We start from the raw sequence: 22,753 nt of genomic DNA, 5'->3' as shown, positions 1-22,753 counted from the left end.
ATCGAACTAACAACAGCACTCGCAATAACGAAACCCCTACTGCCATGACAATTCCGTGGCGCAGCATAACACGCGAAAGGTCCCCGGTTCGAACCTGGGCAGAATCATATTTTGCGAGCATATCACACGTATATTTAACAACAGGAAGAAAGCCCTGTATCACGTCAAGATTCCGTATAGTGCCATCAAACGACTACTCAGCTACATTCCGTTTCGCTCGCGAGGGGTTCCCGGTTCGAACCCGGCCGGTATTTACTTGTTGCAAGTGAAATACATCTTTGAAGGCCATCCATGCCACTGACCGTACACCTCAAGATTGTGCAGCATCCAGGGTTTTTTGTCCTCTAAAGTCTAACAAAATCTTGGTGGCGCTGTATAATTGATTCACAAAACTTGGTTTTGCAAAGCAACGTGAACCATATTCTAAAAGGCGACCTACTAATATACAATGCATACTATTGCTCCCATCCGGATGTCATTTTGACAGGGCATTTTGGTTGGGTGTACTCGCACATGTTCGCGGGAGTACAGTCGAGTCGAGTCGAGTGTATGACTAAAAATCATCAGTGTACAAAAATAAACCTTCTGGAGTTGATCAGTAATTTGACAATCCATTTTACAATTGTTAATGATAATGTGACATGAACATTTTTTAGTCATTGGGAAAGAAGCTAATAAGATAATGTATACTCCACGCACTGGAGGCTCTAAGGGGAAATACACCCCATTTAGTACGGGTCGAATCGGCAGCAGCGCGTCATCGCGGCGAAGCAGTGCCGGGATTTTCGGGAGTTCATCCGGCGCGAGACGGTCGCCGTTTCCTGCATACTCCGGGGCTGGAACAAGGTACGTTTTGAGGAACATCTTGAAAAGAAAGTTGCATCCTGACGCCACTTTTTTCATCATGTATTATAATTATCTCAGTGAAGGTCAGTCATTGCAAAAATGTCGAAAAGACATGAATCTGAGTGACTGAAAAACATTTCCAAGTTTGTGTTATTAGAAAATACTTTGAAAATGCTTAATGCACTCACCATGTCAACTTTCCGCAAAGACTTTGTACACAGCCAAAGAAGTGGCGTCAGGATACTGAACTATCTTTCCGTCAAGTGTTTTGTATCATTCCAAAATGTCTTCTGCATGTTTAGAAACCTACAGGATATTTTTTATTATTTTCTTTCAGTAGAAAATGCAATTTTCTTTCACATTTTACAGGAATCTTTATTTTCGTGTTGTATTTTGGCTTCTTCGTCGTCGTTTAACCCAAAGATTTCCCTCACTATAAATATAATTAAACACTATGTCAAACCCAGTCCCTGCCTTATTGCGCAGTCTTTTATAGCTCCATGGTTGTAGCGTAGGCCCTAGCGACTGAAAATGACCTTTACTAGCAGATTGTGATCATCGTGGAGCCTGTTAATTATTGCACAACTCGGTTGATACAACAAGACACTACACCGCTTTGTGTTTGAGTAATTTTTCGAGTTGCCACATGATTCCAAAGAAGTTGGACAAAGAAATATTTTTAAAATGGTAGGCGGGGGTTATTCAACGACTGTTTCATGAATGAACAAATCATCCAAAATAGCCGTTGTAAAAGCTGTTAATTTGTTATTATGATAGTCCAAGATGATAAAAATATTTAACGTTGCGCAGCTACATGTACGACATGTTTCGTGAAATCAAAGTCAAATTGAAGTCCTACACATGGCGTAAGTTATGCACTGTTTATGAAATCGACGGCAGAACCTGTAACTACATGTACACATAGCCCCATAAATGTGGCCAATTTACTGGACTACCTCCGTAACTAAAGGCCACACTTCCACCATGTACAAAAACATGTTGAACTTTGTCAAATTTTGATTTTCACATTTAGGCTTAGTTTGTAGTTTATTTTTGCTTTAGAAGCATACACACCCTCTTTATAGGCTAATCAGAAAGTGCTGCCTTTTTTTTTCATGAAATTTCCAGATTCGTTTGCACATGTTTGCGTATCAAAATTTCGTCATGAAATTTCACAAAAAAAAGACATCTGAAAAAGGCAGCACTTTCTGATAAGCCTGTAAAGAGGGTGAGTATGCTTCTAAAGCAAAAATAAACTACAAACTAAGCCTAAATTTATGTGAAAATCAAAATTTGACAAAGTTCATTATGTTTTTGTACATGGTGGAAGTGTGGCCTTTATTTACGGAGGTAGTCCAGTAAATTGGCCACATTTATGGGGCTACATGTACACACAATTGCCTTCTTTTGTCTGCACAGACTAGAGTCGTACATGTACACATGTACTAAGGATGTGGCATTAACAAGTTTAAATGTTTAAACGAAAACAAATCAAAATCCGTTTACAAATTTTCCAAAAATGTTTAATCGAAACCCGAATTATAAAAGGGACTTATGTTCACGCAGTCTTCCTTAGAGTTAAACCTACATAGCACATATAATTAACAATGTTTTCAAACCTACATGTAATAATACAAAATTGTGGTGAGAGTAATTTGTGCTGTGATATTAAAAGGCCGTAATCGATATAAAGATATCATCCCTATCAAAATCAGTTTTCCAGGCAGCAAAGGACAGTTTTTTTGTTTTTTCCATTACTGTCTTTAGGAACTTTATGGAACTCTCTGCAGATATTTTGCAGGGTGAATTTGTTGATCTATTCCAGTGGTTTGTGTTAGTATTCATTTTCAACATTTTCTCTAGTTGTTGGCTTTATAAAAGCCTAATTTTTCCAAAAAAAACCACTTTTTTCTTGTGTATTAATTTTCAGAAGCCCTGCTGTCGGGAATCGGTCATTTCTGCAAACTTCGGTGATTGCAGAGACAGCACAGTATACCGTCGAGAACTATGGCCCATCTGTCCCTGTTCTTATCTCGGAGGCCCTTGCTATGGCAGACCGTACGTTTTTTTTAAAGCTTTTACCTATTACACAAATCATAAGATTTCCTAATTACTACACACATTTTTAGGTTGGCGTACAGGTAGCGGTTCTTCCCTAGCCTTCCACCGCTGTGACCCAGGTTCAAATCCCGCCTGGGTCAATATGTGGATTGGGTTTTCAGTCCCTGCCTGATTCTCTGGGCTTTCTCCAGAAGTTGGGGTTTTCCTCCCACCTCTAAAACTGTAATTTCTTCTCATTGTCTTCTCTCTTTTCGGGATTCTTCAGGCTTGCGAGATACAGAGCCCAAGACGTTTTTCAGGAATTGAGGGTTTTAAATTACCAGAAGTAATTAGCTATAATAATAATCATTAGCTTTTACAGCTTTCATTTACGTCAGAAGTCCATTCCATTTGAAGCCCTAGGGGAGGGGGGATTTTGTCCTGAATTTCAAATTCCAGTGCAATTTTCTGCTGAAAAATTCAAGTTTTGGTTTTGACTTGCAGGCTCAGTAAGTATGAGTGTACGGATTGACCCATCTGGTTGGGCATGCGTAGTGTGTGGCAGAAGGCTCTTTGTATGGAGGTACAAGAACACATTCGCAAGGGTGAGTTTACATTTGTTAGTTTGTACTGATGGGCAGGCATTACATTCACTGTGTGGACTTCCGAACAAAAGAGGTCCACATAATCCAGGTAGAGGCGACGTTGTGTGGACTTGGGCAAGTCCACACAGTGTTTCCCCATTTCTGGAAAACAGGTTTAGAGGCATTTTGGGGTTAGGTTTATCAGTGGCAAAATGAAGAGAAACACTAAAGGGAATCATAGAAAAAAAAATTGGGTTGAAAGGGTTTTCACAGTTTGAGAAAAATGAGTTTTTTTTTCACTGGTTTTTCTTAACTACACGAAACCAAGGGAATGTCCACACTTGGTATGTAACTTAAACATGTGAGCACAACCTGTGTACAATGGTTTCCTAACACATGGTAGTGCAGGTGTCATATGAAAATTGGACTCCTACGGTATGAACATCGGACTTCTTCATCTCATTATTGGTTAAACCCTCTCACGTGACTGGTCACTCACCTAAATATCAAAGCATGTGCAATACTACTAATGAGTCAGTATTTCCAAATTCACACTACTATGGCGCATGCTTACATGGGAGCTGGTGGTTCAAGGAGAATATGAAAATGTGCAAGAACTAGCCGTTTGGAGTGTTCTAAATTGGAAGGAAAAAGAGTTTCAAGACATTATTAATATTCTGTTGCCTTGGTCATGTTGGTTGATGATACAAGGCAGTTGTGTGTTACACTTTGGCTGTTGCTTTGCAACTGGTGCCTTACACGTCCACAATAATGCAATACACTGATAAATCTGACAATGTGGTAAGAATCATCGAAGGTAAAATTGTTTCAAGCAGATCAATGAAGAATGGGACGTTTAAAACATTCAAAAGTATAAACAAACAAAAAATCCATATTCGTTTACAATTTTTCCAAAATGTTTAAATGAAACCTGAATTATAAAAAAGGGTACTGAACTTCCGTTGAGTTAAACATACATAGCACAAATAATTAATGATGTTTTTAAACCTAGTTAATGTACAAAACCTTTGAAACACTGCAGTACTTGATTACATTTGGGGTATAGTTCAGTTTTTACGTTTTCAATGATTACCCAATATTTATTGTATCAGTCATTGTTGCTGTATCATTGCAGTCACTTCAGTCTATGTAGGCAGAAATAATGGGCAGGTATCAGCCTTTGTGAAATGACTAAACGTTTAAAGGGAATGTACATCATTGGCTTTTGCTGTAATTTTCAGAAAATGAACTATTTGAGGGGTTAGTATAATAGATCAAATACTGTTACACTGACAAGTTTGAAGTTTTGTGTTCGAAAATGCTGGAAAAAACCAAGAAAAACAAAAATGTTCAAGTAGTCTGGTTCCCTGACTCCACTAAAGATGAAATGAATCAATTTATTGATGCCCAAAAATTGTAAGGTAAGGAAACCAGTCTAGCTGGCCTGCACCCGTTAATGAACATGTAACCAATAGCAAACAAAATTTGGACTGAAAAAAGGGTAAATTTGGAGCTGAAGTTGAAAAATAGTTAGGTTTTTCCAACGGTGGTCGGCCGACCACCGTTGGAAATTTATACAAAATACCACTTTTCTTGAAAATGACTTCACACCAGGTGCCACAATTTTACAAGATGCTTTAGACTTTCATTTACCAACATCCTATTAAGGTATTTCGTAAAAATTTGGTAGTTTTGTTTTCCAATGTTTGCAAATGTTGTATATTCCCTTTAAACATGTCTTAGAATATTTGCTAAATGTTTACAAAATAAAACCCTAAGTCGCATCCTTTTTTTAATTAGGCCACCTTCTGTAAAGAGCTTGCCCTACCACCCAGCGAGCTATCCCACAAGGCCGAGCTGGTCTGTCTGATTCCTGCCTCCCCGGACAACCAGACTGTCGCTGTCATGGCTGCGTCGCCAGAAGGGATCATCCGATACTGGCCCAGCATCGCCAGTGAGGGCGCTTACTCAGAGAGCAGTGCAGAGCTAAATGGTGAAGAATGCTTCTCACTAACACAGTTTGAGGTATGTGTTGTAATGTATGATGTTGTAGTATTCTATAATTCATCAATACCTTTACCCATTCCCATTGGTCAAGAGCCCGTCACATGACCGGTCTTAAACGGATGATAAAGACATGGCTAGCTGGTCTTAAACACTTTTCCAGTGTCACATGAAATTTGGACTCCTATGAAATCCAGTGCCTTTTCCTGTTTAATGGGTTGAACGTTCACAATCCTTACGTTCATAATCCTTAGTAGTACTACCAGTGAGTCAGTATTTCATAGTCCTAAATTCAAACTGTACTCACAACAGCTAAATCTGCGCGTCATCGCGCAGCACATGCGACGTGCGTGCCCATCTCCATAAAAGGAGTTGTTTACGTCTTATCTCACGAGCTGGACACTCCATTATATAGCTAGAGGGATGTTTCGAAAAACAGAAAGTAAAAGTGTTGAACAAAATTGTTGGAAATTTTTAATTTGTGACTTGTTTTGACTTTTGGACCGAAAAGTTTAGATTTTTTTTAATCGAAAAGGTATTTATGAATGGGAATAAATATGTGCTTGGTCGGTATTAAACACTGTGTTTAAGACTGGTTGGAGTCTGGAATGCTGATAATTACGTGTACTCTCAGCTTCGCCTCGGGTAATCATCAGCATTCCAGATTCCAACCAGCCTTAAACATAGTGTTTAACACCTCCAAAGCACACATTTATTCCCTTATTAAACTCCCACTGTTTCTGTACCATCATGAATTAAAACAAAAGGATTCAGCTCACAAAGTACAATGTAAGAGCTTCGAACTGCTGATACAATGTATGTGGTAACACATGTTTAATCTGACAACCTACAGCCCTATGGATGTATCCTTGCCACCACTACCAACCAGCTACTGTTGCTTAACCTGGCTGATTCCAACACACAGGTGAGTGAGAACAAGCCCCTAAGTACAGGAATTACAAGGCTAGCAGCACCCACACGTTCCCTTGACAAATACTTTTACTTACCCAGCTATAAAACAAAAAGTACAAAAGACTTTAGTGTGAATAGAGAAAGCGTAAAGTCAAGTTAAGGTCCAAGTTGTACCTTGTAAGTGTCTAAGTACATTGTAATGTGTGAGAACGTTCTTTGTTACTGACTTTACATGTACTAAATTGGTAACACAATCTGCAATAAATCAATAGACATTACTTCCAAAATGAATATTTGACAAGGTCAAACGGGACTTCAAATAGACCTTCTGGCTGATTGTTTTTATAATGAGCAGCACCCAGCATTGTGAAAACCACCAGACCACCTATCTAGTTTGATCTAAGAATGCACTGGATAAATGGTTAAACCACAGGACGTATTCCATTGGATATTTCTAGCCCTGAAATATCATTCGCAATGAGTTCCACTCAAAATGTATTGTAGTGAGATTCAAGAACTTGAGTGTATCAGCATGTATTGTAACAAAAATCTTGGTTTATAATCATCCATTTTGGTCTTGTTCCCCGTCTCCAGAACACAGTTAGCTGTCATCCCTTGAAGCCCTCCCAGGGGGTCCTGGCTAGGGTCTCTTCTCTTTTCTTTGGCTCCCAGAGACCACAATCATCTTCAGTAAGTTATCGTTGCGAGGAATTATCAGAATATTTAGTTTTGTTCTGTATTTAATCTCCATCTTTAAACTAAAATTTTAGGTTTTCTACTCTGTTTTTGTTGATTGATTAAAAGAAAATTTGTTTTGCAAATCTTGTGTGAAGCAGAAGCATGCACATGCATGTAAATTGTGCTTTCCAGGGTAGGAGTAAACACATGTACATTCTGAAACTAGAACTATGTCATTTCGATAAACAGAACACAGGCTTTTCCGCATTTGAAAACAATTCTTTAAAAAAATACTTAAAGAAAATGTCAAATTTTTGTATTGGAAGAAAATGTAAAAAGTCATAAATTAATAAAACAATAAGGTGATGACGTCATCATGACATCACTTCAGATTTTGCAAAATATTAACAGTATCTACCTACCAACTAAGTTTCAAGACAATCAGACTTACTCTATATGTGTTTTGAAAAATCACATTTTTAATGATGTCATTGTGATGTCACTTAATTTACAAAATTTGTGTGCATATACCTATAGCCTAACAAGCCTAATACAAAAAGAATTTTGAATTTAGCATGTTTGGTTCGATAGATATGGTGATAATCTTCTAAACTTCAAAAATCGATATCAATTCACACGATGTTTGGTTCGATAGATATGGTGATAATCTTCTAAACTTCAAAAATCGATATCAATTCACACGATGACGTCATGATGACGTCACCTCAATTTTTACCTAAACACATCCCGGTCTACCTACATGTACATACCGAGTATCAACCCAATCAGACTGAGTCTTAAAGTTTGCACATTTAAGATGACGTCACATGACCCATGATTACGTTATCATGACGTCACTCTTCGGGACACAAAGTCACTATGGGGTCTTTACATAGGTTTCATGGGAATACGAGTTTGTTCAAGGTCCAAAAAGGCCGCGGTTAAAAAATATGTACAAAGTTTATGGGATTTGGGGTGGAATAAAAAAAACAAAAAACATAAGAACAAAAAATAAAGAAAACAAAACTTTTCCGCTTTTAAACGGAAAAGCATAGAAAAAAAAATCTGAACAAAACCAATGCTTTTCCATTTTTTAAGCGGAAAAGCAACTAGAGATTCTGCTCTTATTGGGTTAGTACAGATTTTTTAGCTAGCACTCTAAGCAAGGAATGGTGATGCTCCAGTGTTAGCAGAGCCAGGCAGTAAGGCATGGTACAGACTCTATGCACAAGTGCATGTATCCCAACTATTCATACGGAATTTGGGTCGGGGTGATGCAAATTCAATAGATTTTGCCCTTCAGTGTTTGTACATCTGAGTTAGGAAAACATCCCTATCTAAGCCTGGTCAACGCATACTTGAAATGGGTCAGTGCACAATTGTTGTCCGTACTTCTTCGCCATGTGTGCGTGAAGCCAGTGTCCATACTGCTTTGTCTCTCCCACAGAGCTTGCACCAGTGGCCACAAAATGCCGTCTACTATTTAAGAAAGATGCGTTCCCCTTGCTGTTTTTTAGTTTCATTCTCGAAAAATAGATTAGTTTTTTCAATGACCATATTCCTATATAAAAGTTATTCACTTTTGGATGAAACATCGAACGAAAAATTCCACCAACGTTTAGTTATTGAAATATTTGTTTCCAAGTAAAGAATTAGTGGCTGCCAGACAATAAGTTGGGTCTCGCAGGGCGGGTTAATTTGTGGGCAAAATAAAAGCCCATTTCAGAGCGTTGCAAATGCCCAAAATAAGAAAAAAATGTAGGATTTTTCGTTAAAATGAAATTTACAAATTGAAAATTTGTTGTTGGAGATAAAATCTATTTTTTTTTTTAAAGATCACAGGGTATGCAACTTTAACCCTAACCCCCTTGAGTGATTTATTAGGAACCTTCCTCACTCCTGCAAATTCCAACACCATATGGTAAACTCAACACTCAAACCAATGGACTGTGATTATGGTGGTATGCCTGACACCGTGTAAAGCATAATCAGTTTACTAGTGCAGTACTCACTCCAACAGATTCCAACAAACCCTGGTGTTGAAGTTTGACTGGATGGGGAATGTTAGGGTTAATGCATGGAATTCATTGTGCCGCTTGACTGCAGACCTGTTAACCTCACTGCCGTTATTTCAAAACCTCTCACAGACATTGCAGAGAGTGTTATCAGCTGGCCAGGAGGATGGCCAAGGGGTAGTGTACGTGCTTCAAGAGGACATCCTACAGAAATGGCTGGTAGCTGAACCTGGAGCAGAGAAGGTAATTGATTACCCCTTGGACACCGAAATAACTGTCGGTGAATTCTCGTTACACAGAGTCTCTTGGGTTTGTCCAAAATTCAGTTGAAATTTGTTGCACCACGCACAAAGCAACGTGTAGTACCCTTGTATATAAGGGAGGCCAAGCGGTGGTAGTTCTGCCAACTTTTGTTTTTCTCAGTGCTAGATGAGATTGTCCTGTAAATTACAAACTTTAGTTCACAGCGAGCACTTGATGAACAAAGTGATTGAGATAAGTATGGGAAGGCAGATTATTAGTGTATGTTACAGAATATTTAAGAAGGTCCATGCATAGACTGTGCCTATAGAAAAGCTGTGTTTTGACACGCTGGTTGTGGTTGAGAACCCCAAGTAGATAGAGCCTTTCAAAGTGATTAAAATATAATCCTGAAATTGGTTTTTGTTTTTCATTTCATGCCCTTTCTATTGCATGTATTATTCGCCCCTTCATTGCAGGTGGTTTTCGAGGTCCAACTAGGCAACATGATCAAAAAGGGGTTTGCAAGACAGTCGGTAAGTTGAGAGTTTTTGAGGATAGATTGATTGGTCTAGTTAACTTGTCTTCCATGTCTTGAACTTTGTCTGATAAGATACTGTGCTATCTGTTTTTACACACTGACAGGCCTGCTCATCCATCGACAGTTTGAGGGTTTGGATGCTGGATCTGCAGATCGTTAGGTAAATATCAACATTGTAGCTGATTCTTACGACTCACTTTGGAAGTATGGACTCCTTGTACAAGTACCAACTCAGCGGTTATGAAGAGAGAGTTTATGGCACTGTTTAACCCTAACTCCCTAGGCCTTTTTGCTAGGATGTAGCCTCAATCCTGCAAAATCCTCCAATTGGCCTCATGGAAAAATAGCATAGCCACAATCTTGCAAATTCCTCTAATATTTCTGGAATATGGTTCGTGGAGGGGTGACCACTGCCTGAATCCTGCAAAATCCTACGGCAGTGACTGTCAATATGTTGAGGCTTGGCCAGTGACATCTTGGAGCCGTACGGAGGATTTCAAGCATAATCCAGGCCTATATTTATGCATGGCTGAGCAAAAACAACACAAGGTCCAGCCCAAGACCTTGATAAAGTGCATCCTATGAAATCAGTAACGCACTTTTGCCATGTAACCTCAATCCTCCAAATTCTTCCACTTTGGCAAAGAGGATTTTGAAGGATTCAGGGCGGTTAGGGTTAATGTTCTAATTCTATGCCTGGTGCACATCAGAGGAAGTTAAACGTTAAATGCACATTCAGAATGATAAAAGCCTTGCACACGCTGAGCCACAGGTAAATGAACCAGTGTGCAAATGCGATGGGTCTTACATAGACTGTTTCCCGGCCTCCCCCCCCCCCCATAAATATATGGGGACAAGTAGCTAGCTTCCATTTAAAGCCATTGATTGGATCATCTCTGTGCGCGCGCATCGTGATTGTTTATTTTTGAATCGCTGCTTAGCTTTGTGCATGGACGTTGATTGAACACACGATTGTCAAAAAACTCACTCTTGCCTTACAACAAAAAGTACGCAAAATCGTCAGTGTCTCCATGAGGAAACTTTAAAGCATTTCCATCAGCATAGGTTTTAAATACTGAAGAGTAATTTCCCTCTCTTTATTGATATTTGCCAGAGACGCTTTCGAATTCAGCAAAACTGGAAGCTCATCACCTCAGAAACGGCACATTTGTGGGGCGGCCTATTGCCACTTTGCAATAGGCTGGTTGCGCGCAATCATTACCGTTGTGATTTTGAATTCACGAGGCGGGATTCAGACCTATACACGCATGCATATAATTTGCATACATCAGGAGGAATGCCTCCTGATGAAGTCAGGTTCACTGATAGCTACCTGTCCCCGTATTTGTCCAAAGGACAATGTGGACAAGGAACCAGACTATGTCCCACCCATAATGAGAGTTCATGACGTGCCATTCACTGTTTGTACACAGAGTCTGTATCCAAACTCCTGACAATTTGTACAATAACCATGTCATCACAACAAACTTGGTAACAGGGTTGTCTTCCTCAGTACGGGGTATCATGGCATGTTTTAATTAATATTTAGTCTTTGAGGAATTGATTGCCCTAATTAGGCTAAGTTTGAGAAACTGCACAGTTGACATTGAGTCATTACATGGGTTTTATGGTCTTTCGCTGTCATTTTTAGCCATTATGTCAACTCGCAATACTCAAAGAATCAAACTGATCGATGGTTGTATTTGAAACAAAAGTCAAAGGAAAAAATCAGAATCAACAAATACAGTGCGAGTATATGCATTACGATCTGATTTAATTAACTTGCCCCCAAAAAACTCAAAGTGAGTATTTTGTGTAAAGCTTTCCTTGAAATCCTGGTTGACAGAATTTGCCCCCAAAAAATTGACTCTGATGACCTTTGACAATAAATGTTTGTTTGTTTTGTCTATTCTCCAGTGAAAGTGCCCTTCTTCTTCTTGTTGCTGCAACAGACACATCGAGACCATCCCCTGTAGTACATTATGCCCTTGGTAAGTGGATCACAAGTGTACATTGATTTTCTACCTAGATGCACATGAACCTCTCACAAAGGATTGCATTAGTGCTTCACTGTGGCTAATACAAGACTAAACAATTCACATTCACTTTTTATTTATACAACTTTGTACAAAACACTAACCAGTCTAGCCAGGTTCCTGCGTTTTATATTAACCCAATTGTTATTTGCGGGACCGATTAAATAGAATTGAACTGAAAATGTATTCATTTTGTTATGGTCAGCAATATTGCATTAAAAAAAGAAATTGCAATATTTTCAGCATGTTGTCAATCGTAAAGCTATCTTTTCTTTCATAGAACCTATTTACTGCCCTCGATTGGAAGGCCAGGCAGGAAACACACACAAACAAAATCATTTGGGACTTCACACATGTTGTAGCTCCTTTACGAGGTGCCAGAAAGTACTGTATTCAATAAAAATGCTGGCAGTTTTTCAGGGCAACTTTAATTATCATAGTGGACTCTGCACAAGAACAGTTGATAGCACAACGGGCTCCATGCACAAGTACCCCTTCAACGGCCAGAAGAGTTGGGGGAGACCTAGACTGGTTCCCGGTCCATCCACTGCGTATTTCGAATGATCCAAAGTTATTGGTGGTGGGGATTAGTCTGGGAGACCATCAAAAGTTAAATTCGAACGTATTCGTGCGCCGACGACGCCTGACGCTCACGCCCGAAGACGCTATGGCTCAGCTTTGTGCACATTCAGGATAAATAAGTCGTGCGTACTTCGCACGCGAACCAGTACAGTACGCACACGCGGTGTCCTGTCCATGGGCTCTCAAAGGTGCCCTCTGTTGTTGGCGCACACACAGGCCCATAGTGTCTTCACGTGGGCGTTGTGCAGGTCATGTCAGTGAGGATGTTCAGAGTGTCTGTTATACATCTGTCTTTGTCACCGTTCATGGGTACATGTGCATGGGGTCCATTGATGTATTGGATTCCTTCCGCTCACTTGTCTCCGTTTCGTTCCAGTCCTGATTCCATTAGTGTCGGCATCAGGTGCAGGTCCTGATCAAATCAGTGCATTCAAGATGCTGTCATTGACTGCTCCGTACCAGGTAAGATATTAGTGTCTTGTTCCAGTTTATTAAAAAAAGAAGAAATATGTAGATTTTCAGGAGTACTTTGCCATGAGTACAAGTATGAGTGTTTGTACTTTGTCATGAGTACAAGTATAAGGCAAGTTTTTTCCATTAGTACGAGTACAAGTACCAAAATATGTACTCAAGTACGAGTGCCATTGCGCTGGAGTTGTTACCGTATGTCCTTGTGATCCATTTATAATGCAAGTACCTTAGTTAGAGCACTGAATCTCTCCCTGGCATTGTTGTCATCATATTTAGGTTTCTGAAGAGGAATCCTTACTTGATTACCGCCTTTTGGTGGCCAGCCCTAGCAACATGGCCTGTCATGTCTACTCCAGAAACATGGTTATCTGCTGCTCAGGTAAACAAACAATTCTCCTTCTACATAGTACAAAGAAGACTGTAATAGGAAAGAAACTGATCTTGTTTCTTATCTGATAACCTTGTTTTAAAAGAATTTTAATGATTGTCTAACTTTGTGTTGTACGTTTTTGTATGTTGATGTTAAGGCATTTGTAAAATTTGATTTATAACAGGAATTGTTTGAGAACCTTGCATTATTGATATTATGAAAGGCACATTTTACAATGGCATGTTTAACAAAAAACCTATCGGTAGTTTTTCAGTATCATGGTGTTGACAGCTTTCCTTATTAAGCCTGGTTCATACTTCACACAAAAGTGAAAGCGAAGAGAAATTTGTGACGTCAACAGTACGTTCGAAGCGCGTCCACCATTGTTGACGACGTGAATTTCGCTTCGCACTCACTTTTGCTTGAAGTCTGAACCGGGCTTTTCAAAGACGAGCAAATGTGCTAGCATTGAGCAGTGTTGACTTATTTTTGTGTGTGTGTTTCTTCGTTTTTTTCCAGGCATAACTGAGAGTAGTTGTTCTTTTGACAACGTGGATTTCAGTCAACCGGGGAACAGTATTCTTGGTGCAGGTATGCAAAATGAAAGTGTTTTATTGATGATGAGAAGCCTGTTTGTCAGATCAGGTGCAATGCAAAGTCCTCCCCCCCCCCCCAAAAAAAAAGGTCCTTTAAGACATATTTTCAATCAATATGACATGACTCAGAACACATGATGTTGTTTTGACCAAAGCAAGACCTGTTACTTTTTCTCCACTTCAAAGTAATCACTGAGGACATCTGTAAATAATAAACTTAACCCTCCCAGATTTTCCAAAATCCACCAGGGCACAATTTCATGGCGCTGCTAACCACAGAATTCCGCATTTACACTCACCGTTCTCTGCTAACATCGCTAGCAGAAAAAATTCTGCGCTAACCCAGTAAGCAAAGAATCCTAAGTTACGGGATGTACACATGCACATAAGTCACAATTCCTTTGCTTACCGTGAAAGACGCTTACCATCAACATGGAATTTTCTGCTGCAGTAAGCAGGGATGTTTCGTAATTGCAGTAAGCACAGCCATGAAATTGGGCTAACAAGTTTTCAGAGGATTTTGCGGATGAAGGAAGGTAGGGAGCCACAGTTACTTTACATGAGAAACTCTACAGCGAGTGTACAAAAAAACCCAGATAAAACAAACGTGAACATTAAATAATTTTTGTACACGGTTCAAGTCCAATTGTAATGTATATGCTCGGGTGATTTTGTTTATTTAAATTCTGTAGTGAAGTTGTTTGACCGAAAATTTTGTTTAGTCATTTTTAATTTACAACCACTAAATGACATGCCGATTGTAGTGGGATCTATACAAGTTACTTAATTGAGTTTTATGGTTGAAATGGAATTAAGATTTTCTGAAAGTTATGTAAAACAGAGATTTTTTTTGGAAATAAAAAACCAGTAGCCCTGTTAAAGGGAAAATACAACATTTGCAAACATCAAAAAATAAAACTACCAAATCATTTTGAAATACCTTGCTGGACTGTTAGTGAATGACAGTGTAAAGCATCCTGTAAAATCATGGCACCTGGTATACTGTCATTTTCAAGAAAAGTGGTATTTTTGTATCAATTTCCAACGCTGGTCAGCCGACCAGCGTTGGAAAAAACTGGCTTTTTTTCTCAAATACTGGCCCCCAATTGACCATCGCACTTGTTTGCAATCGTTTACACACCTATGAACGGGTACAAGCCAGCTAGACTGGTTCCCTGACCTCACAATTCCCCAATGTATGTAAACTGCTATGTTTCTTCTTATATGGAGTCAGGGAACCAGACTACAGGAAAATGATTGTTTTTCTTGGTTTTTATAGCATTTTCGAACCCAAAACCTCAAAAAAGTCAGTGTAACTATATTTGCTATATATTTCCAACCCCCCAATTCCATCCATTTCTGAAAATTACAGCAAAAGCAAATGATGTATATTCCCTTTGATGTTGTTGTTTATACCTCCTGATGACTACAGGAAGCTGTGATGGGACAACCCTCTTCTTTTCCACCAACTACGGCCTGGTGACAGTCACCGCAACCCAGCAAGAACCCAGCTTCTTACAAGACGTCTCTCTGGCTGAGCAGAGCCTCCGACTGGACCAGTCTTCCATCATCAGCTCCCCGGCTCCTCCCCAGGACATCAGCTCTCTAGGAGAGGACAAGACTAAGGGTCTGAAGGCCGCGTTCCTGCATGCCTGCCGACAGAACTTGGTGAGTCTCCTCTCTTTAAGATAACTGTGTACTCTGTGTACATACCTTATAGAGGCTACATGTACATTGAGAATTATGTGTTGCTGTGGGTTTTGCACTTCATGAATCGTTGTATTTCAACCCTTCTTGATGTTACGAGCAAACTTAAGAAGTTTGCCGGGGTTGGACTCTAGCCAATAACTTCCTACTTGCAAGGAGCATTGTTAATTGTTCAGCACTCAAGCAGAAATGTCCATTTTTAAACATTCTGGCAGGAACCTGTTATGTACACTTTACTCTGTTCACTTACCACTGGATATTGATTACATAAACAGGTCTTTTTTCATGTTGTAATTGCATGAAAGCATTTAGATTTAGAAGGCGTTTGCGTGGTCTATTGCACAATTCTGATTTTTTTGTAGGCATTAAATGTAGAGTGTATTGTTTACAGCTATCCCAAAAGTAATTGACAAAATTATTGTTGAAAAGCATACTTGGTTGAAAGATAGCAATGGCTAACTCACTGTGAAATTCTTCTTTCTGGCATGCTGTCATTTTGAAAAAAAACAATAAAGGAAGGTCCTTTTCCAAAGATGCATCTAAAGACGCCTTTTGGAAATTTCCGTTTGTAGTTCGTTTTTAATTCGGTGAAGCCGGGAATGGAAGTGAAATTCGTCAGTTCAGTGCGTGACACCGCATAGAGCTGCAATTGGCTGAATGAGAACGTGTCCCGGATGCTGAATTCAGGCCCAATTCAAAACATGACTCGGCAACTTTGAACTGAAATGGAAAATACTGTGTTCTCAGAATATACAGCATTCACTGAGCTAAATCTAGTTGTTAAGCACCTGTCTTGATATTTTTAGCACTTTTGTTGCTTCAAAAAAAAAAATGCACAAATGACATTCTCTACCTTTAACGCTTTAGTCTGTTTTTCTGGATCACCTCCCTGCTCTTGTTACCGTTGAAATTAAAAATTTTCGTTAAATTTGCACTCACTTTGGCAATTTGTGGCCCATCCATTCTCAGAGTCAAGCAGAAGCCATTGTGGAGGAGCTCTTCCCCACGTCCGCCCCGTCGCCCATGGAGACGGGATCACCCATGGATGCGGCCGTTGCTAAGCTCAGTCAAGAGGTCATTGATGACTTCCCTGCCTCCGATCCTCGCTGGGCTGAATCCATCCCTCAAGGTTGGTCTTCATACTCCAGGGCCCATTCATGTGGACATATCAAACTTGAGAGATTGTCTTTACATGTAAACCTGGCAAAAATCTCGTTCTTCAGCTGGTTCTGATCCCTGGCAAGCACTGTCAAGGGCAAGTTCGATCAAGGACCATAGTTAACCATAGTTCGACTAACTCTGATGGAACGCACACTAGTCGGCGATGGTTGGACTAGTCTAGTTGACTATTCAGGACCAGCCTACCGCGGTTGGTCGCGCTGTGATTTATAGCTGTTTATCAATAGCAATTTTTCATAGCAAAGTGCAGAGGGGACCAACTATCAACAAAAATGGCGGAAAAATGACAACTCTGAGTGCTAAATTTCATTTTCATTTCATTTCACTTAGTTTAAGATTTTGTCCCTTTTGTCGCCATTGTACAATAGTAAAGGTGATTATGTAAGGTGTCCTAAACTACACTGTCAATATTTGTGTAAATAAACAGAAACATCACGTGTTGACAAATTGTTTAGCCAATGTGCGACCACCATTTTCTCATGGTCACTGACATGGCAATAGTTGGACTAATTGGCACTTTAACTTCAGTGCACATGTGCTAGGTACATGTATGTCAGAAACCAAACACTAGTTAACCATGCACGTATGTTTCGGCCCCATAGACCGTGCGTGCATTTAGTTCGTCTTCTCACGCATGCGCAATGGTTTCCTCCGCGTCATCGGCTTGCAGACAGCGGTAGCAGACGACGCACTGAACGGTTGTCTGGGTTTCATGTCTTAAAATGTATCCTTCTCACACGTACTTAAACGATGATTAAAACCAAAAATTATCAGTAAACCAAGTGAACAAAGATATAAATTGTCTCTACGAAGTGGTAACGGCGCTAAAAACCTTTTCAAATATATGAAAAAAAAAATAATTATGGACAAAAAACGGACAAAATGAACAGGAAAAACATCGTTCGCTTTTGAGTTTGGTTTACACATTTGGACAATTTGCCGGGTTTACCTTAGATCAGCCGTAGTACCATCGGAAAGGATGATAGATTATTTTCATTTTACAGATAATTTGATGTAAGAAGGAAACCTGTAGCTCATAAAAAATCGTCATTTTTCGAGTAAACCCATTTTGAAAGCTTCGTGCACAAATAAACTGGTCCCAGTGCCCTCTATGATCGTACTTAACTGCATTTCAGGGCCGGGAACCAGTTAGTTGTAAATCGTTTCAGTTAAATGTATACATTTCCAACGCGTCGAAAGATTACAAACGGAGCGCCGCGGCGCGTGGCGCGTGGCTAGCCATGTTTACGGGCCGCAGATTCCAGGGTCTGTGTACAGGTACGGTACGTGCACAATAACGTTACATTCAACGAAAAAAACGTATAACGTGAGACCTTACTTTTCTCATTGAAACGGTTTCCGACTTAAATGATATTCATACATCGCACTTTCCGTGGCATCCTTTACCATTTTTCAGTGAAGACAAGTTTACAATTACTCGGCAAAACTGAAAAATTATCCCCTAAACTGTCGCATGTTTTGAATTTGTGACCCAATGCTTTCGTACTACACGACACGGAAAAACAAAATAAAATGCATCAAATACTCTTTTTTTTTGCGCTAAGGTTTGCAAAAGTGACTTTGATTGCCTTAAATTCCTGTCCACGTGGAAAGAAAAATTTATCAAAGTTCTTCGAGCGTGATGTTGACCGATACTTCAGTGGGTCAAACTGCGACTGCATGCATCCATGTCTGCTGATTATCAGTATTTCATATTTTGAGTGCGCATGTGCGCAAACTAAATGAGCGGCTGAAACATACGTGCATGGGTCCTTGATTGAACTTGCCCCAAGCTGCAACGGTAGAGGGTACAATCAACAACATGAATCAAATCCAGTCAAAGAAATAAAGTGGCATTTGGAGACATGACATTTCGGGCATACCTCAGGCGCTATATTCAAGCCAGTGCGCACACACGAGGTATGCTTGGATTGTCTTGGGTCCAAGTGCCAATATTCCCAAGACTAAATTTGATTCATGTTGTTGATAGCACCCTTTACCAGGCTGCATTGGGGGACAAAAAAAACCCAAATCAAACCTTGAACCAAGATTAGTCAGCTCTTTACCTTTGTTGACATTTATCAGCTTATTTAGCAGCTCACCTGATTAAGCACATTTAGGCCAAAAAAAAGTAGTTCTGCTTCCGATTACATGGCATTTAAAATTAGGGTAGGTTGGTAGGGAATTTCTTTTTTTTGCCAATTTTTGTGTGTGTAGGGTCACATGGAGGCGTCCGGGTGTAGTCAAGGGTAAAAGGTAGAAATTGATGGATTTGGGTGTTTTTCCCCTCATTTTCCCCATAAAAAAAATCAGGGTAGGGGCTGTCAGAATAGGGAAACCGGAAGCAGAACTATTATTTTTTTTGCCTTAGATTTAAGACCCATGGTTATTCAAACTGGGTTCACTCTGAACTGCCATTAAGATCATACTTGTGTTTCTTGGCCACACTGTTAAACAGCACAATGTCTGATTATTTTCATCGTAACAGTTGGATGAAATGCCATGTAAAATGACTGCTTCTAAAACGAGCGGTGGTTCGGAAACAAATGCATAGGAATTAGCTGAGTAGATAAAGTAACTCTGTTTCTTTACACGCAAGAGAACTTGCAAGCGTGTTACTGTTAGTAATGGTCAAGGTATATTTAAGGAGCTTAATTCTATATTTTCTTTTTTCCTCTTTGTGTTCAGATACTGCCTCCTCCACCACCTCTCTGATCCTTCTGCATCAGCTAGAGGATAAGATGAAGGCACATGACCATCTCCTGTCCTTCCTCAAGAATGTAGGCATTTGGGACAGGGTGAGTGGTGCCTTCTGAGTTTGCGGCAATTCTTACAGCCCGGTTCATACTCGGCGGGAAAGCGAAAGCGAACACGAATTTGTGACGTCAAGTATTTGCGCTGCGTAAAAGTTGAACATATTTCAACTCGGGCGAATTTCGCTGCGAATGTTTCATGACATCATGTGCATTCGCATGAAGTATGAACCGGGCTTAACCCTTCTACTTCTTGAAAACTCACAGCAAATCATGCGGCTAGCAGTGTCACGAGTTGGCCTAATGGAGGTATCATGATGGAGATAATTCTGAGGGTCTTGGGTGGAGAACTTTAGATATAATACTCATGATCATGTTTGAAAACTCAGCAGGGTTTGAGAAAACCTTTTATTGAGGAAAACCAATCTCAAGTCAGGGAGAATAAAATGTCATACACCTGATGAATGTACACCTGATGACTGTTATGATCGCAAAACTACAGCTTGTAAACTTAAAATGTTAATTTATCTGAGTGGTGTTAATTCTTTATTATAAATCAGTCAACCTGTTTTAAAGACCAGGGGCCAATTTCATAGAGCTGCTTAAGCACAAAATTTGCTTAAGCACAAAAACGTCTTGCTTAATAAAATCAGGTTACCGGCCAAAACTCCATGCGATTGTTATGCTAAGTAAAAAACAGCTAAATACCAGTCACAAGCAATGTACATCACATGGAGTTTTGGCCGGTAACCTAATTTTACTAAGCAATGTTTTTTCGTGCTTAAGCAAATTTTTTGCTTAAGCAGCTCTATGAAATTGGGCCCAGAGTGCAGAGTGTAAAGACATGAATGAATGCAAGTCGCACCATAAATACTTGTGTGTCTGTTTATTTGTTTTTGACTCCTTAGCTTCACTCAGTGGTTGTGAGAGAGAGCCCCCTATCAACACACCTGCTGCTGTGTGAACATGCTGAGAAGCTGGCAGCTGCCATGGCGCTACGCAGCCACCATACCATGTAATGTGACTTCAAGCATAAAGCATGCACTATCTTTCAGATTTTTAGAGTAAAGCTGCTGACAGAGTGTTGAGATTTTAAAATGATTAGATGGAGTAGGACAAAATTACCTTGTGATTGTGGTTAAAGGTATAGTTTATCATTTGCAGCTATCCAAAATGTAGCTAACATAATTATTGGTGAACAGTATACTTGGTTTAAAGATAGAAATAGCACTAAACTCCCTGTGAAATAATACTTTCTGGCATGCTGTCATTTTGAAGAAACAATAAAAGAAGGTCATTTCCAACAATGCTCTAGTGACGCATTTTTGGAAATTTCCATTAGGAGTTGGTTTGTAATCCGTGAATGGGTGGGGCAAGCGGTGACATGATGCACACACACGCGTGGTTGCTATTATTCGTCAGTTCAGTGCGTGACATCGTGTAGCTGCATTCGGCTGACTGAGAACGTGTCCCGGATGTTGATTTCGGGGGCAATTCAAAACGTGACTGGGCCACTTTAGAATTGAAACCGAGATCCTAGAATATTGTGTTTGTGTTCTCAGAATAAAATGCACTCACAGAGCTAAAACATCATCGGGTTAGTTGTTATAAGCACCTATCTTTGGATTTTCGGCACTTTTTTTTGCTTCAAACGAAAAAAAATGCACAAGTGACAAATGATCTACCCTACCTTTAACACTAATGCTTGATTTGAAATGATGAGGTGTGGCCATATTGGTAGAGTTTTTCACGGAACTTGGGCACATTATTTGTTCAGATTACTTGTACCTTTAATTACCAACACATTTCTCTGTATACAATACTGTATGCCCAGTGCATTTTCTACAAAATGAGCCAAATGCTGTGATCGTTTTTTACAAATACTGAAATTTTGTACACATTCACTTTAATAGCTCAACTGACACCTCCTTGAAGTTGAAAGCTCTATAGTGGAACTGCATGACCAGATTTACTGTGCTCTTGATTTTCATTTTTGTCAAAGAGGTTTGATATGCTTGATGTCTGAGGCCATTAGGCAACATTGGTGACAGTTGTGGCAGTTAATGTCTCTGTTGATGTATAGAGTTTCTTTTTTTGGGGGATGCAATTCTTCATGTGCATCCTTATTCCCAGTTAACTTTATTGTCAATTTTTATATTGGCAATATAATGTCCAGGGTTTGTCCAAGCCTTTTTATGCATATTTCCAAATTCATGAGCAAAACTATGATGGCATTTTGGGCAGGCGCTTCTGTGTGCTAGCTGTTTGCTAGAATTGGGGATTGAGCAGTTGTCACTTTTTCTTTTTTTAAGGGTCTCTTTGTTGATTCGACGCAGTAAAAGAGCAACCATTATGCAAAAATGTTTCCCATGGGCAACATTTTGGGTTCAAGATTTGCACAGAAAACACCTGGGCCTTCTTCGTTGTCTCCAGCCCTAGATTAGTAAGAATCCTGCTACACTCAAACCCAATGAACACACAACAATCATTGGCCTTGTGTGACAAATTGGTGTATTTCTGGCAGACAATTGACCAACATACAGGAATCTGTCAAGTCGGGGGACTAAAATCATGGCCAAGTTCGGGCAAGGACCATTAGTCGACTAGTGGTTGATTTGTGATGTACCTTACGCCTGCGCACTGATAGCAGTGTGCGAACGTCTCTAGTCAAACGCTGGTCAAAATGTCATCCCAAAACTTCTGGATCCTGGCTCTCTGCTAGCGTTATGAATGCGCGCGGCTATTGGTTACCAGTGAAGCAACCAACCCCAGTAGGCTGGTTCCAAATAGTCAACTAGCGTAGTCAACCACCGTCGACTAGACAGAGTTCGGGCAAACATTAGTTAACCATTGGTCAACTATAGTCCTTGCGCGAACTTGGCCCCATGAACCTAGATGCTTATAACTGGAAAACACAGACGGAGCCGTGATGAATTCATAAATCCGGGATTTATTCCAGTAACAGTAAGCTCCTGTATTCTCCTGCTCTCTGTGAATGGAAGTTGTTTCTTTCATTTGTGTCCAGGTACCCTAACCTTGCGGATGGAGCCATCAGTAAAGTGTTGCAGAAACGTGGGCAGACCCACACTCCAGCTGGCCTCACTCCGCAAGATGTCTTCTACAGAGAAGTCAGTCAACTGCCATTTTGTTAATTGTTAAAGAGGTTGTGGAATGCTCGAAGACATTTCCGTCATTTTTC

General features: G+C 39.9%; 1 protein-coding gene across 1 annotated transcript in view; it reads left to right on the top strand.

Moving 5' to 3' along the window:
* Window positions 1–499: 499 nt before the first annotated feature.
* The window catches only part of LOC119740797 (nuclear pore complex protein Nup133-like), a 45,592-nt gene continuing 23,338 nt past the window's right edge, over window positions 500–22,753 (top strand). The window contains exons 1-18 of the mRNA XM_038216224.1: window positions 500–846; window positions 2,777–2,904; window positions 3,391–3,491; window positions 5,271–5,495; window positions 6,328–6,399; window positions 6,981–7,076; window positions 9,212–9,322; window positions 9,799–9,855; window positions 9,965–10,020; window positions 11,778–11,851; window positions 12,855–12,940; window positions 13,226–13,328; window positions 13,839–13,910; window positions 15,348–15,583; window positions 16,592–16,751; window positions 19,490–19,599; window positions 20,463–20,569; window positions 22,580–22,682. Of these exons, the coding sequence (XP_038072152.1) occupies window positions 683–846; window positions 2,777–2,904; window positions 3,391–3,491; window positions 5,271–5,495; window positions 6,328–6,399; window positions 6,981–7,076; window positions 9,212–9,322; window positions 9,799–9,855; window positions 9,965–10,020; window positions 11,778–11,851; window positions 12,855–12,940; window positions 13,226–13,328; window positions 13,839–13,910; window positions 15,348–15,583; window positions 16,592–16,751; window positions 19,490–19,599; window positions 20,463–20,569; window positions 22,580–22,682 (2,061 nt within the window). The 5' untranslated portion in view covers window positions 500–682. The remainder of the gene's footprint in view (window positions 847–2,776; window positions 2,905–3,390; window positions 3,492–5,270; window positions 5,496–6,327; window positions 6,400–6,980; window positions 7,077–9,211; window positions 9,323–9,798; window positions 9,856–9,964; window positions 10,021–11,777; window positions 11,852–12,854; window positions 12,941–13,225; window positions 13,329–13,838; window positions 13,911–15,347; window positions 15,584–16,591; window positions 16,752–19,489; window positions 19,600–20,462; window positions 20,570–22,579; window positions 22,683–22,753) is intronic.

The sequence above is a fragment of the Patiria miniata genome, unplaced genomic scaffold, assembly GCF_015706575.1.
Source record: "Patiria miniata isolate m_02_andy unplaced genomic scaffold, ASM1570657v1 HiC_scaffold_5, whole genome shotgun sequence".
Classification (NCBI taxonomy): Eukaryota; Metazoa; Echinodermata; class Asteroidea; order Valvatida; family Asterinidae; genus Patiria; species Patiria miniata.
Note: the sequence above shows the minus strand (reverse complement) of the source record. Positions and strands in the feature narration are given on the sequence as shown.